Source organism: Strigops habroptila, chromosome 2 (genome assembly GCF_004027225.2).
Source record: "Strigops habroptila isolate Jane chromosome 2, bStrHab1.2.pri, whole genome shotgun sequence".
In the NCBI taxonomy this organism is placed as follows: domain Eukaryota; kingdom Metazoa; phylum Chordata; class Aves; order Psittaciformes; family Psittacidae; genus Strigops; species Strigops habroptila.
In genome coordinates this window covers 122,948,569-122,965,738 of record NC_044278.2, presented here as the reverse complement: position 1 = coordinate 122,965,738, position 17,170 = coordinate 122,948,569, and the positions used below count along the sequence as shown (strand labels likewise).

The 17,170-nt window shown below is 45.8% G+C and overlaps 1 protein-coding gene and 1 long non-coding RNA gene across 10 annotated transcripts in view; one reads left to right on the top strand and one right to left on the bottom strand.

Annotated features, from left to right (window-relative positions):
• Positions 1 to 221, bottom strand: part of LCMT2 (leucine carboxyl methyltransferase 2) — a 29,672-nt gene extending 29,451 nt beyond the window's left edge. For 4 of the 8 annotated variants that reach the window (XR_003989876.1, XM_030475363.1, XM_030475372.1 and 1 more), the window contains exon 1: positions 121 to 220. Coding sequence is in view for 5 of the 8 variants with exons in the window: in XM_030475363.1 (XP_030331223.1) it covers positions 121 to 159 (39 nt within the window). In the remaining 3 variants the exon portion in view is untranslated. Of the gene's footprint in view, positions 1 to 120 lie in introns of all 8 variants that reach the window. The other 4 variants (XM_030475355.1, XM_030475398.1, XM_030475407.1 and 1 more) reach the window with 4 other exon arrangements.
• Positions 81 to 15,779, top strand: LOC115603538. 2 transcript variants are annotated; one of them, XR_003989899.1, is made up of 3 exons: positions 81 to 245; positions 5,624 to 5,683; positions 12,663 to 15,779. It is a non-coding gene; the product is annotated as an uncharacterized LOC115603538 (long non-coding RNA). The 2 variants fall into 2 exon arrangements; XR_003989897.1 differs by lacking the exon at positions 81 to 245 and adding an exon at positions 334 to 529.
• The last annotated feature ends 1,391 nt before the right edge of the window (positions 15,780 to 17,170 follow it).

The following is a 17,170-nucleotide window of genomic DNA, read 5'->3' as shown; positions in this document are numbered from 1 at the left end:
CGCCGGCGAACGCTGCTCACGTCCCAGCCTCCCCCCGCCCCACAAACCGAGCCCAGGCTCCGCCCCCGGGGCCCCGCCTGTGCAGAGACACCCGGCGGGACCCGGCCGCGGATCACTCACGGCGGCGGCGCGCGGGGCTCCGGGACGCCCACGGCCCATCCCGCTGGCACTGGGACGCCGCGACTGGAACGCGCACGCAGGAAGTAACGCACCACCGCGCGCAAGCAGTGACGGGAGCGTCAGGGGTGAGTAGCTGCCAGCGGAGCGCCCCCCCTGCCGGGCCCGCCCCGCCCCGCCCCGCCCGCTGCCACAGTGTCGGTCCCGCCCCCGGGCGACGGGCCTGCACCGGCCTCCCCTCCCGCGGGGTCCCAGCCTGGCCGCGCTGGGGTCCCAGTCCCCGGGGCCCCGCCCCACGCCCGGCGCTGCCGCCACGGCACCCGGCGCATCCGCGAGCGCAGACCCGATCCTGGGCCCCGCAGGGAGGAAGAGCCGAAAGCACGTCGCCATGGCAACGGGCAGCCGTCACGTGGTGAGCGGAGGGGCGGGAGAGAAGAGCGGAGCAGGGGCTGGGTGCAGAGCGTCCGGGGCGGGGAGCCCGTGTCCCGTGCTGGGTGGCCGGAGGGTGCCCGGGGCGGGGTGCCCGTGTCCCCGGCGAGGTGCCCGGCGAGGCGGGATGCCGAGTTCCCCGGTGGGTGCAGGGCTCAGTGGCGGGTGCTGGGCTCAGTGCAGCGGAACCCCCGGTAGTTGTGCCCGTGCCCCGTTCCCTGTACTGCAGCTCGGAGTGGCGCTGATGACCGCGTGCGTTTGGGACGTGGCGGTGCTGAGGGCAGGCGGGGCCACGGGTACCTGTGGTAGGGGAGTGGAATGTTTCATGTTGTTTCTCTTCAGGAATTGTACTAGGAGTTGCAGAGGAGCCTGAGCTATGTCAGGTGTCACGAGTACTATGGTCACTGTCCTGTTCCATGTCCACTCCACGAATTAGTGTTCTGTGCATTAAATAAGTTACAACCTCAAAATGTCACTTTCATAGGGAATGGTCAGTACGGTTATTTCTGACTGGGTCCCATCAAGCTCAATCCTCAGCCCAGTGCTAGCATTTTATCGACAACCACATACAGATTTTCCCTTGAGGCATGTTGTGTTAGTTGTGTTGCCTTTTAGATGATTCCTGGTGTAGCTGAAGTGCCTGGTCCTTGCTGCTGCAGTCACAGCGCAGGACACACACAGGTAGCTCCTGTACTTCTATTTGTATTGCAGATGTGTGCACAGTTCTGCAGAGATCGTTCAGGGCTACCTGTTGCTCTAGAATCCCTTTTGCTAGCTGCTCATCATTTTGTTGATGTTGTCACATCTCTGGGATCTGGAAATGATGTTTTGATTTAGTTACAAGTTAAGACTTGCAGGGAATGCTAGCCCATCCTGCTGGCACTTCAGATCCTGCAGGATTTCTGATTATACTAGTATCCTGACAATTTTGATGGAATTAAACACATGGCAGCAAGCTGAGGAGTGGCTTCTGAACTTATCCTTCCATCCCAGCAAGTCCTTCCTAGTCCTACATTTCTATATCCATAACAATCTGTAAGCTGACACTGAAACATGAACTGGGCACCTTGGGTTTAGCACATGAACAGAGACCCAAAAAAGGGGGTGCTGTTGGGAGGTTCATTTCCTGTCCTTAGTTCAAGGCGCTGCGTGTGTGGTCCAGGAACAGGGTCCCTGTATCAGATAACCTTGGCAAAGCATGAGAAGGTGGTGTGCAGATGGGATTTTTGTTTCTATGTCCTTCTTAGTTTGGAAGGATGTTCTGGAGCCTGGTTGCTGTAAATAGATGGAAATCTCCTTCAAATTTCTTGCCGCATGTATAAATGGCCAATATATATCCATTTATTCTTGATTCACAGTTAGTCTTAATTTGAAATTGTTTCTTTACCTTTCAGGCACTGACTCCAAGTGTACAAACAGATTTATCACCTCTTGGGCTGTGTTTCGCCAGGCTAAGGCTAGCTAACCAAGTTCTGCTAGTGGGAAGTAGAAAGCTTTTAAGAGGGGATGGATGCTGTGCACGGCGGCAATGGCTGTCATAGACCTGGCACTTCCCTCTGGTTTGGACATCTTCGCATGGGGGAGGAGATGCCTCTTCCCTGGTGTGCATGGGCAATCTGCCCCTGCCTGGTTTCTCCTCCCAGTTCTCTGAGGATTCCCCTGGGGCTCTGCACAACATTCAAAGCTTGTGAGGAATGCACAACTCACCCCAAATAACAGAAAACACATAGCAGAGCAGCACAGGCATTTGGGGCCCCATCCTACTCCCACCCCCAACTGGGCAGGCACTCTGGGGAGAGGGGAGCACATAAGGAGAAGCATTTGCTGCAGCAGCTATCTATAGGCTTTTGTGTTTGGGAGTGGGCAAGGGACAGGCACGGCCCTGCCTGCCTGACCTCAGAGCTGACGTCAGAGAACCCCAAATGAGTAACAGGGAGTTCTCCAGAGAGCGCAGCACAGCGAAGCTGCCTAGCATGGAATGTGGGACATCAGCACCACTGAATGAGATCAGAGATTAAACGGGAGGTTATTGTTCCCACAGGGAGGTATTCTGTATCCACAGTATCCAGATGCTGGTTTCAATTCAGGTGGGCCAGAGAAGTTTTGGTCTTTCTATCGGCTGACTCAGCAACACAAAATCTGTGCTTCTTCCCATAAGGAGGAGCTGTTCTGCTTTCTTAACCACTTGGATGCATGCTGAAGGCTATCAGTTGCAGCACAGTCTTTGTATCAGCTTGCAGCTGGGAAACAGTTCCAGGAATGATGAGAAGGTTACAGTAAATGGCTCGATGTCCAGTTGGAAAACAGTAACGAGTGGTGTCCCTCAGGGATCGGTGTTGGGGCCTGTCCTGTTCAACATCTTTGTCGGTGACGTGGACAGTGGGATTGAGTGTGCCCTCAGCAAGTTTGCCGATGACACCAAGCTGTGTGGTTTCATTGATACGCTGGAGGGAAGGGATGCCATCCAGAGGGACCTTGACATGCTTGTGAGGTGGGCCGATGCCAACCTTATGAAGTTTAACCAAGCCAAGTGCAAGGTCCTACACCTGGGTTGGGGCAATCCCAGGCACAGCTACAGGCTGGGCGGAGAAGAGATTGAGAGCAGCTTGGGGAGAAGGAGAAGGACTTGGGGGTGTTGGTTGATGAGAAACTTAACATGAGCCAGCAGTGTGCGCTTGCAGCCCAGAAAGCCAACTGTATCCTGGGCTGCATCAAAAGAAGTGTGACCAGCAGGTCAAAGGAGGTGATCCTGCCCCTCTACTCTGCTCTTGTGAGACCTCACTTGGAGTATTGTGTACAGTTCTGGTGTCCTTAACATAAAAAGGACATGGAGCTGTTGGAGCAAGTCCAGAGGAGGACCATGAGGATGATCAGAGGGCTAGAGCACCTCCCGTATGAAGACAGGCTGAGAAAGTTGGGGCTGTTCAGCCTGGAGAAGAGAAGCTGCGTGGAGACTTCAAAGCAGCCTTCCAGTATCTGAAGGGGGCCTATAAGGATGCTGGGGAGGGACTCTTCATCAGGGACTGTAGTGGTAGGACAAGGGGTGATGGGTTCAAACTGAAACAGGGGAAGTTTAGATTAGATATAAGGAAGAAGTTCTTTACAGTGAGGGTGGCGAGGCACTGGAATGGGTTGCCCAAGGAAGTTGTGAATGCTCCATCCCTGGCGGTGTTCAAGGCCAGGTTGGACAGAGCCTTGGGCAACATGGTTTAGCGTGAGGTGTCCCTGCCCATGGCAGGGGGTTGGAACTAGATGATCTTAAGGTCCTTTCCAACCCTAACTATTCTATGATTCTATGATTCTATCTGTGTTGTGCTAAGCAGTAGGACTCTACCTTAAAAATACTGCTATCCAAAATATTTGGTTCTAACACTACTGATACTGTCCTGTTGCTCTCAGTCACTATGAGAGTCGGGGGCTGGATTCATCTGCCAATCTAGGACAATTTGGCAAGAATTGGATCCAGGAGAACATATGGTACGAATCAGATCTCAATCATTGTAATGTAATACCACAGAAAGGCTTCAGTGACAGGGCAGGGCCTTGTCAGGCTGAGGCCAGTGCAGCAAAACACAGAAATAAACAACATAACTTGTAAATCATATATGCACATGGAATTCTTGAGCGTACAACCTAAATACTTCACAAAATACATCTGTGTCATCAAAGAGGCTGTGATTAACAAAACAAGATACAAACACAAAATTATAGAATGGTTTGGGTTGGAGGAGACCTTTAGAGATCATCTAGTTCACCCCTCCTGCCACGGGCAGGAAAACCTTCCAGTAGATGAACCTGACTTTGAATACTCTGACACAATCAGAGAAACCAACTTCCTGGTCATGGTTAAGAATGTAAACATATCCCTGAAAAATCCATCACTGTCAAGGAAGATATTGTGATTTTCTCATTGTTTGGTGTCCAGTGGAATCTCTTCTTCAAAAAGAATGATGAAAAGGAAGTTTAGAAAATATCCTTACATACCAACATCGGTAATGCTGGAAGTGGTGAGAAGAAACAATCCTGTGTCCTGTCACAGAAGTTAGGAAGTGCAGGAAACAGTTGTGGAGACTTTCAAAAGATAAAAGTGGTTTGTTTTATTTCCTTGTAGAGACTGTGCAGTAGAGAAGGGGGAGCTGAGGTCAGGATATGGCTAAAATCCTGGCTCAGAGGGAGGGATAACATTTGCACCGGCGTTATAATGGACTTAGATTTGTGAATCAACAAAGAAAGTGAAAAGAACCAGCTGAGGAAATGCGAGAACAAAGAATGTTGAGGTGGGGTTTTGTTCTTTTGGTTTTGTTTTGCCGAGATCTTGGACTGAAGGATCTTGGGGAATGACCACTGCACTGATATTTATGGGATGAGAATGGCATGGCTTGCAAAATTGTTGAACACTTAAGACAGTGTCAGTCCTGGGCAAAATAGTGGAAGGGTTGAGCACACAGCATAAGAGGGAGTGAGGATTGCCATTAACTATACATCCAAGATGAATTTCTGAGCAAGATAATGATGTCTGTTTGGAATACCACCACCAACTAGATATGTTGATATCCTAGGAGGTCTGCTTCCCTGTTTTATTCCCAAGTAATATTGTGGTCTTTTAAAATCTTCTTGTTAATAATTCAGAACTTCATTAAATGATGTTGTCCATTCTGTGCTGAAGGGAAAGAGCCTGACCTCAGGCACTACTATGACCAACTCTCTCTGAAAAACTGCCAGCTTTCTGAAAAATGTCTTGAAATCTCCTCCTTGCAGGAGGGATGCTCCTACACTTCACACGAGATACCGACCACTCTGCTTCGCTCTGTGTGGTAGGAGGCTCTCTTCGTCTCCTTACCCACCACAGAGTTCCTCCACTACCTGATGCTTTCTCCATTCTCGGTAACACATTCCCAAATGTGGTGGTGTGTTTACATTCAGTGATGCTCTACATCTTGTGAATGAACATGAACAGGGGTAAAGCACCCATGGTGCTTCTGAGAGACTGATATGGCACCTTAGGCTGTAGTACACGTGTTTGTGCTATTCACGGACCTTATCATACCATCTTAATTTGCTTTTTCTCTCTGAACAGGTCGAACTCCAGTTTGAGTTACTGTCCAGTGTGGATTTTTTTCAAAGAGGTATGAGCAAGGTAGGAGCCTTTAACTTCCATTGAGGGACATTTCTGCCTGTGTTTAGGGGCCTGATGTATGGCAGTGCTGCTTGAATCAGCAGACTGAAGCCTCTCAGAGCTCCCTTTGTATTTTAGCAAAAAAGACCCTGCCTTGTTTTTCTCCCCACATGCAAATTATACACTGGGTGTTTCAGAGCTTCTTTGGTGACTTAAAAGCCTTAAAAATATCTGTCTCTCATACTGTTTCCTCCTCAAATCTCTGTCTCAATTCTGTATCTGTAAAATGGATAGAAGACAAAATTTCATACCTCCAAGGCTGGGGGGAGGGGGAGGGGTGGCGGGGGGGCAAGCATGAGGGAAAAAACAAGGAATTTTGGCTCATCAGAGATAGAGAAGGGATTTCTGTAAGGCATTTGTCCATAGTACATGGAGAGCTGATTAAACACTGAGCAGTGATTCTGATTAAGCTTTTGGTTTAAACTCCACTGCTGTATTTTACAGTGGGTCACTGTCAGCCAGCAGCGTTGTTTCTAGGAGAGACCCACAGAGCAGTTCATGGTTACAGATTGGTGGGTGGGTCCTGGAAAGCAGGAAAGATTTATCAGTTACATTAGATGACCAGTAGAGTATGAGTTCTCAGTCTGGTGAAATAGCTAGACCAAAAGGTATTTTGAAGAGTATATAAAAAGGACAGCATCATAGAATGGAATGGAATGGAATGGAATGGAATCATAGAATCATAGAATCATAGAATAGTTAGAGTTGGAAAGGACCTTAAGATCATCTAGTTCCAACCCCGCTGCCATGGGCAGGGACACCTCGCACGGAAAGGAATAGCATGAATAGTTCAGTTGGAAAGTACCTAAACAATCATCTAGTGCAACTGCAAAGAAGGATTGCTATTACATACATATATTTCATTAGTAGAATGATTACTGGCATAATGTCAGTGTTCTGGGATCAGCTTTTCCAACCCAATCAGGTTACAAGTCAAAAGGAGTTCTGGTTTGAATCTCTTCAGTTTAAAAATGGTTGTAAAATTAACCAGTATGGAACTACAAAAAGACTTTTAGAAAATGAAGTCAAATCTGTATTTGGACTGTGAGTAAATTTTGTCAGGGTCCCAGGTATGTGATGCCTTCTGTGTTCCTCTGGCAGGTGACGTTATTTCTTACCAATTTCCTGATGTTTCAAGGATCACCAGTATTATACTGCCATGTTTGCCAGCAGACATAGTGCTGCTTTCTCCAGATTAGAATTTCCCATCTATATGATGTTAAAACCAGAATCACATTCACCAATTTCTTCCTAGGAGGCTCAGATGAACAGGACTAGCAAAGGGAAAGTCTCTCTCCAGTGTCTCTACCCCCAATTTTGCAACTTCCCATTCTCTCAGCTTCATTCTGCTATTATCTCTGCTCCCAGGAACTCATAACCTAACACAGACAATCAGTTAGACTCCAGGGAGTCTCTGGTCCATGAATTTGGCCTTGTTTATAGCATCTGAGCCACAATGTCATTACTTTGGGGCCCCACACATAGATGGCAAGCAAGGAAATAATATAAATTATGCTGGCCCCTGCTTTCTTGTGGTGTGATCTGTACGTGCCAGAAACTTTGTTCTGGGATGGGAATGGAGAGGAACTCCACACTTTCTATTCTGAGTGGAGAAAGCAGTACCAAGGAGGGTTTTGATTATCTCCCATCAGTGCAGAGCAGCCAGGCTCCCTGCAGTTGCAGGAGCTGATGAACAGTGCAGTCCCAGCCCAGTCTATTGCAGTGAGAAGGGCTGCAGGAATGGACCATATTCTCACCCCATGGGAAAAGGGTCCTTGTTGGAGGATAAGACCAGTTCTTAGTAAAATCCATAATGGAGCTGTTCCCACAAGGAGAGGACTCCCTCTGCCAGACTTGCAGCAATAGAGTAAAGCAAACACTGCTGAGAAATGGAAGGGAAGCACAAGAGTATTTTCTTTCTTTTGTCCCATCTCTCAACTCTGCTTGAGGTGACGTGCTGTGGGGAATGGCACTCTGGGCTTGTCCTTCTTACCTGTCCAAAGGACTAAGGCAGAGCTTGGGCCACTGCTGTTGATACCCTAGCAGGAAATGTTACAAATGTGGCAGATGTTCTTGTCTTTGTTTTTATGCCTTGCCTTGCCTTTCTCTTTTCTACAGAGCAGCATGGTACAGTCCAGCAATTTGGGGTCTGCTATGAAAACTATCTGCTCAGCATTCTTCAAATGCTTTGAGGGATGGTTCTTCTTTATGTGCCATTCACATATTTTTTTTATTCCTCCTGTCTTCTGATGCTAATTCTCCCCTTAACTGTTAGTAGTTCACAATAACTTTGCTAGATCCTTTCTCTGCCTTGTTTTTGCTTTACCATTGTAAGTATGAATCTAAATCCTGCATCCCTATTGCAAGAGCTGCTACTTCTTTCCCTCCCCCTTAGTTTGATTAATATTTCTTTCCATCTTTTTCTGTTTGCTCAGCTGGTCATGTTGCTGATTTTAACATCACCTTGCTTTCTACTGTTTCTGAAATGCCCTCTGTAAAAAATCCATCCGTCCCTGGCATCCTCATTGCCTCCCTGTCTGTGTCCTGAGTCCTTCAGAGGCTGATGCCTTTATTTCGCAAGGTCTAAACTCCTGATGGATCATGTTGCTTGAATTGGGTCAGGCTGTGGGAAATGCTGCACTGCTGTTTTTCCATTGCTGACTCTTCCCCTATCCTGCTTCCTTCCCTCTTTTCCTCTACAGAGCAGTGCTGTGTTCAGCTTTTCGGTGTTGCTGTCACCAATCTCCACCAGCTAATTCTCTTCATGTTCTGTTGTCCTCTACCCTTGATTTATTTTCCTCTTCTCTTCCATTACGAGCTCAACCCTGAAAGTCCTCAGCCCTTATACACTCCTGGGGTCTCTTTCACCTCATGCACTGATATTAACAAACTCCCACAAAGTCTGAATCCTGCCACTTCACTGCCTTTCCTCCCACTCCCATTTTGCCATCTTCCTAGTTTAAGATGGGAAGGTTCAAAGTTTTGCTTACTCCCTTGTCCTCAATTTCAGGTTTCTTTAGCCTGTTTTAGCTCATTCCTCAAACTCTTTTCTTCTCCTACTTTCAGTTCTTTCTTTGTAAGAGCTCTCTGCTTCCTCCCACAGGAGAGGAACAAGAAATAATCTCTTCTTTCTCTGCCTTGCTTTCATTCTTCTCCTCTTTCTTCTCCCCATCACAAATGCAGAAATTTCTTACCTACTTTATTCTGTTATTGTAATCTCAGGTAACATGTTCTGAGAATTTCAAGTGAAGCATTTCAAAAAATTTATTTAACTCTCATCATTTGCTCTAGAAGGGAACATCGTATTTTTACAATAAATAGTAAGTTTGTAGGACATTGGGCTCTGGACTTCAGCCTCTAAGGCTACAGCATACAATGAGTCATAAAACCTGTGATGCACAAAGGCACTCAGGCACAGAGCAAGTGCTGCAAGATGAGCTAATTTTCTGTAAATTATACTTAAACCTTATATTTTAATAGAATCATAGAATGGTTTGGGTTGGAAAGGACCCTAAAATCATCCATTTCCAGGGCAGGGACACCTCACTCTAGACCATGTTGCCCAAGGCTCTGTCCAACCCGGCCTTGAACACTGCCAGGGAAAGAGCATTTACCACTTCTTTGAGCAACCTGTTCCAGTGCCTCACCACCCTCACAGGGAAGAACTTCTTTCTTATGTCTAACCTGAACTTCCCCTGTTTCAGTTTGAACCCATCACCCCTTTTCCTATCGCTACAGTCCCTGATGAAGAGTTCCTCTCCAGCATGCCTGTAGCCCCCTTCAGATAGTGGAAGCTGGTCTGAGGTCTCCACGCAGCTTCTCTTCTCCAGGCTGAACAGCCCCAACTTTCTCAGCCTGTCTTCATACGGGAGGTGCTCCAGCCCCTGATCATCCTCGTGGCCTCCTCTAGACTTGCTCCAACAGCTCCATGTACTTCTTGTGTCCTTCTTTATTTGAGAAGTAACGAATCAATAGTAACCACAAAGCAGAAGACCTGTAGTTGTGGGTAAAGTAGGTGAGGGATAACGTTTGTCAGAATTACAGGGTTCTAAAAGCTGCATGTTGTTCATTCTGTCACGTGGCTGTGCCAGAGGATGCTAACACCACTGCACGTCTCAATGTGTCTTAGGTGAGTGATGTTGGATATGTTGTCTGTCTAAGCACAGATCTGGACATTGGATTGGACAGAACTGGGAAAGTGCTGAGAAGAGTCACCTTTGACAGTAATGAAACCAGAAAATATTCTGTATTAGAATAGAATAGTACCACTTGCAAGGGACCTTTCGTTCTAGTCCAACTGGCTGACTACTTCAGAGCTGACCAAAAGTTAAAGCATTAAGGCATTAAGGGCATTGTCCTTAATGAAGAGGCACTGAAGATGCCTCTTTAACACTGACTGGCATCAACCACCTCTCTAGGAAGCCTGTGCCAGTGTTTGACCATCCCTTCTGTAAAGAAATGCTTCCTAATATCCAGTCTAAACCTCCACCTGAAGCAGTTTTGAACCATTACCACACATTTTGTCCCTGGATATCAGGGAGAAGAGGTCAGCACCTCCCTCTCCACATCCCCTCCTCAAGAAGCTGTAGAGAGCAAGGAAGTTACCCCTCAGCCTCCTTTTCTCCAAGCTAGACAAACCCAGGGTCCTCAGCCATTCCTCCTGGAAGACAGGACATGTCTTCCAGCCCCTTCATCAGCTTTGCTGCCCTTCAAGACCGTCCCTTGACCTCGCCCGAGCAGGGCACGGAGCCTGTACCCCATCCTCCAGCGTGTACCCGTTGATGGGGTGGGCCAGCATGGACACGTTCAAATATCATCAAATACCATCATGCACCTTCACATCCTTCTTAAATTGTGGTGCCCAGAACTGCTTGCAGTACTGCACCATCACAAAATACAACAGGGCAATCTCCTCTCTTGACTGGCTGGTTATACTGTGTCTGGTGCACCTCAGGGTGCAGTTTGCCCTCTCAGGTGCCAGGCACACTGCTGGCTGTCTTGACCCTGCTGCCACCCAACATCCCCAGGTCCCTTTCTGCAGGGCTGCTCTCCAGCCACTCCTCTCCTAATTTATACTTGTGTCTGGCATTACTCCATCCCAGGGGCAGAATATGGGGTTTGGTTTTGTTAAACTTCATGCCATGGATGATTGCCCAATGCTCCAGTCTATCTAGACACCTCTGCAAGGCCTCATGTTCCTCAAGAGTCAACAGCATGTCCCAGTTTAGTATCATCAGCAGACTTACCAACAGTGCATTCAACTCCTGCATCCAGATCACTGATAAAATATTGAACAGAGCTGGCCTCAGATTGAGCCTGAGGAACATCACTGGTGACCAGTCACCAGCCAGATGTGGCCCCATTCACTGTGTCCCTTTGATCTCTGCCAGTTCTTCACCCAGCATACTGTGTACTTGCTCATCTCACCGTTGGGCAACTTGACCAGAATACTGTGAAGGACAGTATCAGAACCCTTAAAATCCAGAAAAACTACATCCACCACCTTCGGGTGACTTTGTCATAGAAGGATATCAAATTAATCAGACAGGACTTTCACCTTGTGAACCCATTTTGACTGTGCCTGATAACTGCATTGTCCTTTAAATGCCTCTCAGTAGCAATTTCAGTGTCCACAAAAGGAAAGTCACTGTTCCCACAGTCATGGTCCTCCAGCTCAGAGGACCAGGCAGCCCGAAGTCTATCATTAGCATTAAAGACTGAGGCAAAAACAAAGTATTGAAAATTCTGTGAGTCCTCTTTCAGCATTAGAGGTAACTGTGCACATCTGCACGTGTAGATTAGGAAAAATGAGTGCTGAAGACCCCAGTCTAGTCTTAGACATCTTTCAGTGTGCATGGAAGAAAGAGAATGGCAGGAGTAGATGAAATCCAAAAGCATCCAGCTTAACACAGCATACTTTACAAAGCAGAAGCATAAGTAAACTGTCTCCCTGAGTGTCAGCCTGGAGAGATGCTTCACACAGAAATGTATCCCAAATGAACAGTGACAGCTATCCACTATTCTGCCTTCTTACACCCATTTTCTCAGCCACACTCACGTTAGATCAAGAGCCTCACAACTTTAACAGTGGCACAAATATTCAAGTCAGCTTAATAAGACAGTTATGAAATGCTCTGCCTCCTGACAGGTCAGTACCTGAGTGTGTCAAATTAATCTTGCTCTGCAACATATAACAGGCAACTTTTGAAGAGTTGCTGTTCTAAGAAAAAGACCCACACAGTGAAGATTCACAGAGGAATTGTAACAAGAGGAATTATGTCACAAGAATAAAGAGAGAAACAAAGAGTGTTATAAAAGAGTCTCTTGCAAAAGGAAGGACTCTGGAGAAGTAGAAGGTGACTTGTTACAGAATTCTATGGTACAGCTCAAAAGCATTTGAACTGGTGACAGCAGAGAGCCCTGCATTACCAGTGGGCATCATTCACTGGCCAGGGTTCACTTTTCTGTCTCTAGCAAGTGGCTCTGTGAACTGCTGAAAAGAAACTACTACAATCCCTGCAGCAGCATCAGAGTGTAGCTGAGCATCCCCCAGTTGATGATCAGGATATACCCACAGAGTTAAAGCTTGCCCTCCTTCTGCACAGGACCAGCTCAAAGTCTCCAGATCAAGAATAGGCTCAGTGGATGTTTTACCTTTTTGACTGATGTCTACATTTATGCGGAATGCATTTAACATTCCCTGTATACATGTAGTGGGCATTTCTTAAACTTATGACAAAAATGAAAGAAAACTTTTTAATGTGAGAAAATTTATGCCCAGGTCCTCAGTAATTTGTTTGTTTCAAAAATTAAGATAGAGTGAAACTGTCTTTCACTTTCTCATAAAAGCAAACAGCACATCCTGGTCTGTGTACAAAGCTGCTAGTGGTGTTCTGTGGAAGTGTCATGATATGCTCCTTCTTTTTTCATGTTTTTCTAGGTCTGTGCTGTCAAAGAGAGGACACGGGGCTAAATGGATCTTTGGTCTAACATATCATGAGTTTATCATCCTTGTCAGTGACATGATGTGGGATTGAGCACCCTGAGCAAGTTTGCTGGCAACACCGAGCTGTGTGGTGCAGTCGACACACTGGAGGGAAAGGACGAGATCCAGACAGGCTGGAGAGGTGGGGCCATGTAAACCTCATGGAGTTCAACAAGGCCAATTGCAAGGTATTGCCTCTGGGTTGGGGCAATCCCAAACACCAACACAGGCTGTGGAAGATGGATGGAGCAGCCCTGAGCAGAAGAACTTGGTGTGTTGGGTGAGAAGCTCCCCATGACCTGGCTTCAGTGTGCACTTGAGCCCAGAACCCCCCGTGTGCTGGGCTGCACCCCTAGAGTGTGAGCAGCAGGTCAAGGAGGGGATTCTGCCCCTCTGCTGCACTCTGTGGAGACCCCCCCTGCAGTCCTGATCCAGCTTTGGGGCAACAGCGCAAGAGGGACGTGGAGCTGATGGAGCGAGGCCAGAGGACAGCCAGAGCCTGCAGAATTTTTCAGTTATTAGGCAGACGTTTTTCTCTATGAGGGTGCTGAGGTGCTGGCACAGGGTGCCCAGAAAAGCTGTGGCTGCCCCATCCCTGGCAGTGTTCAAGGCCAGGCTGGACACAGGGGCTTGGAGCAACCTGCTCTAGTGGAAAGTGTCCCTGCCCATGGCAGGGGGTTGGGGCTGGGTGAGCTCTAAGGTCTCTCCCTAGCCAAATGATTCTGTGGTAACCATAGAACTACAGAATCACAGCAAGGTTGAGCTTGGAAGGGACCTTTGGAAATAATCTTTTTCAAGCCCCATACTCATGCAGTATCAATGAACTATAGATCTCCTCAGGGAGCTTCTTTATGCTCATAGGTGCAAATCAGTTTAACCCATTGATTTTATAAACCATTTATTATTGCTAGACTAGTGTTTATTATCTTCTAATGTTTTCATCTTGTATCTCACACATATAAAAGAGAATTTTGAGCAACTACCCTTTCTTGGCATCACTAAAAGTTTTACTATCTCCACATAACAGACTGCGCTATGCTGGATTTCTTTTGTTCTTAATATACTTCAAAGCCAAAAGCATGCCATTTTTATTATCTTTTGTGCTGTCAGGATTTTATTCTTTCTTTTTCGTTGGCTTCAGTTTTACATTACTTAGTAATTATTTCACTTAGAAATTCTCTATTTCCCCTTCCCAACTGACTCCTTTTCTATTTGCAGGATACAGATTTTACTTATGCCAAAAGCAGACATGTTCCCATAATTAAAGCTTTATGGCTTTTTTTTTTTTTGCAATCCATGTTATTGTAACACTGAATATTCTTATCCTTGAAAACCTCCAGTCCTTGAATTTTGTTGGCCCTTTTGTTTAATTCTGTCTTGCAATTCTAAGATCTGCAGTCTAATTTCATGTGTGTTTTATCTTCAAATTAATCTGGGATACACTTACTAGCATTATAAATCATAAAGCTACAAAAAACCCCCATATGTCATCTTGTAAAACACATGCCATAGAACTTCCCTGAATTACCTTTGCCTTGACTTACTAACATACATGTGGGAAAAAAAACTCCAAACCAACCCAACAAAGAAAGAAACCAACCAACCAAAAAACCCCACACAAACACATTTTGATTCAGGAGTTTCCACTGACCAGAAATTTACCTCATAGTTAAGTTGTTCATATTGTTGATTACTTGGGCTGTTAAAAGTTTGTATCCTGCTTTGGAGCTGAACTGCTCTGTTTTACAAGATTCCACCCGGGACTCTTCTGCATTGTTACAATCCAGCCAACAGGCCTGTAAGTGCTCCAAATACTTGTTAAGAAATGTCTTCTCAAATATAAGCACTGCATTAGGTATTTACCAAATGTTTCACCTCTAATAAGGTAGAAATGGTTACAAATTGCTGCCATTATCAATTGCTGCAGTTATGTGTGCCCATTCTTTCTATTCTGGGATGCAGAGGCAAGGTAAGAACCAAATTAAAATTAAATTCTAGTAGTTTGCATCTGAGAAATGAGTGTTTCCATATCCTTATTGCTGCTAGCACTGAGCTCTTGAAAATCAGCCTCTTCCTCTGGTCCTAAGTTTGTACCTATTATCTTTTTCAAGTAGTTATTCATACAGGGAAATCTGGTGCTGTGGCAAATCAAAGCAAGATACTGCATGTCAGCTCAACAATAACAGCAGAACAAAGAGAATGGTTGACATTTTAGACTGTTAAAGCATGGGATGGGGTTCAGAGAGCTGAAGCACTGTAACACTGCATTAGAGAGTGCTGTAGCCTCTAAGGGAGTACCAAGAGACACCATAGCCAACATGCTAGAATCCACTAACAGTGTGAAAACTTGCAGCGTTGGAGAGGGCAGTATTGGTTGGGAGGTGGCAGTTGGTATGTGCTGTGCTGACATTTCAGTGATTCAATATGAGAGGAGGAGGAAGCTGGAAATTGAGAACACATCATATAGATATTTGGGATAATGGGATCTCTGTGGGATGATCTTGGCTATTACGAGTCCCAATTAGCAACAGACAGTTTGTGATTTCTGAGGTCTTCATGCACAAGTAGCAGCGCAAGCCAGTATTGCCAGTTTGCATTGCTGCAGCGTGAAATTAAAATGCTGCTTATCTTTGGGGTTTCAGATCAATCCAGATTGTCTATATCCCCTACTTCATACTGGGACCATCAGTTCAGGAAAACCATGTCTATTTTGCTTGGTCAGTTGTCAGGGTCCAATACTCTCTGACCAGGTTCTTTTAGATGTGCCACATGAGGAGGCTTTAGATCTGTTTGGCAACAGATTTACTTACTTGAAGGTACCTGGCATTACACTGGGATTTGTTTAGCAGAGTGGTACAGCATATATTGAAATCACAACATAAGCTCAATACAGCAATTGCAACATACAGTTGAATCTCAATATGAATGTGATTCCCATTACCAGTCTCTGTATGCTCACTGTCACGATGATGGGCACCCACAGTTTAATACTCCATCACATTCCCATTAAAACATGGTGCATCTATCTAAACTTACATTAAATATACTAAGATGTCTCAGAGGGAAAATTTGTCAGAAGGAATATTTAAGGCTCAGTGTTGCTTCGGTATTTTTGGTGATTTAAAAGTAAATAAGTCATTGATGATAAAGTTTGCAGATGATACACTGAAAGAGAAAAGTAAGTAAGAAACAGTGAACTAGTAAACTGGATCCTCTCAAACAAGAATGCTCTTAACAGAGCCAAATGCAAAGATTTCCATGAGTATGGGACTGTCCAGACAAAAAAAAAGTAGTGAACTTCACTTTACACTTCAATGTAAACTGAAGCTCAACCTAGCTTTGGATGCATGGAGAGGGAAGAAATGGCTGAATCTGACCTGAACGAATGCACCCACAAGTGATGAGGGAGCTGGATGCCATTGCTATGAGGTCACTCTCCATTATCTTTGACAAGTCATGGTGACTGGGGGAGTCCTGAGGACTGGAAGAAAGCAATTATCACTCCTATCTCCGAGAAAGACAAAGAAGAAGATCCAGGGAGCTACAGGCTGATCAGGCTCACCTCAGTCTCTGGGAAGGTGATGGAGCAAATCTTCCTGAAAACTATTTCCAAGAAAGCAAGAAGGTGATCAGGAGCAGCCAGCAAAGACTTCTGATGACAGAATCACGCTTAACTAACCTGATGTCCTTCTACCATGAGATGACTTGATGTACAAGGGGAGAGCAGTGGTTGTTGTTTGCTTGAACTTTAGAAAGGCTCTAGTTGTCCCTGCTTTGAGCAGGGGAGGTGGCTTAGATCTCTAAGTGTCCCTTCCAACCTCAATTACTCTGCGATTCAGTCCTTCTTATGACCATATATATTCTGGTTTGGAGGTACCCAATCCCCGATTGTGAAACAAATCTGAGCAAAACCAAGGACTGTAATGAACTTCCTCAGTTTTCAGCATTATTTCCTTCACTTTTCTATGTCCTGTTTTCTTCATTTATTACAGAGAACAGTTATATGGACATAACCCACTTTTCCCACTATTCCTTAAGGTATCCCACTTCACTGACACTGTCAAATTGAAACACAAGATTCCATTTAAACATACAAAAAGATTTTCTCCTGTGAGGGGGGTAAAACACTGGATCAGGTTGCGGAGGGATGTTGTGTAGTCTCCTGCCTTGGAGATATTCAGAACAAAACTGGACACAGTCCTGAGCAACCTGCTGTAGTCAACACTGCCTTGAGCAGAGGGACTGGACTAGAAGAAGTCCTTCAGATATCCCTTTCATCTTCACCTATTCTAGGATTCTAGGATTCTACTATCTTTCCAATAGCACAAAACACTCTGTCATTCCCACCCAACACTAAGGGGACAGTCATCCAGTACACTGACATCAGGGAGAATAATCACAGTCATAAAATTGTAGAGTCGTAGAATGGTTTGGCTTAGAAAGGACCTTTAAAAATCATCTAG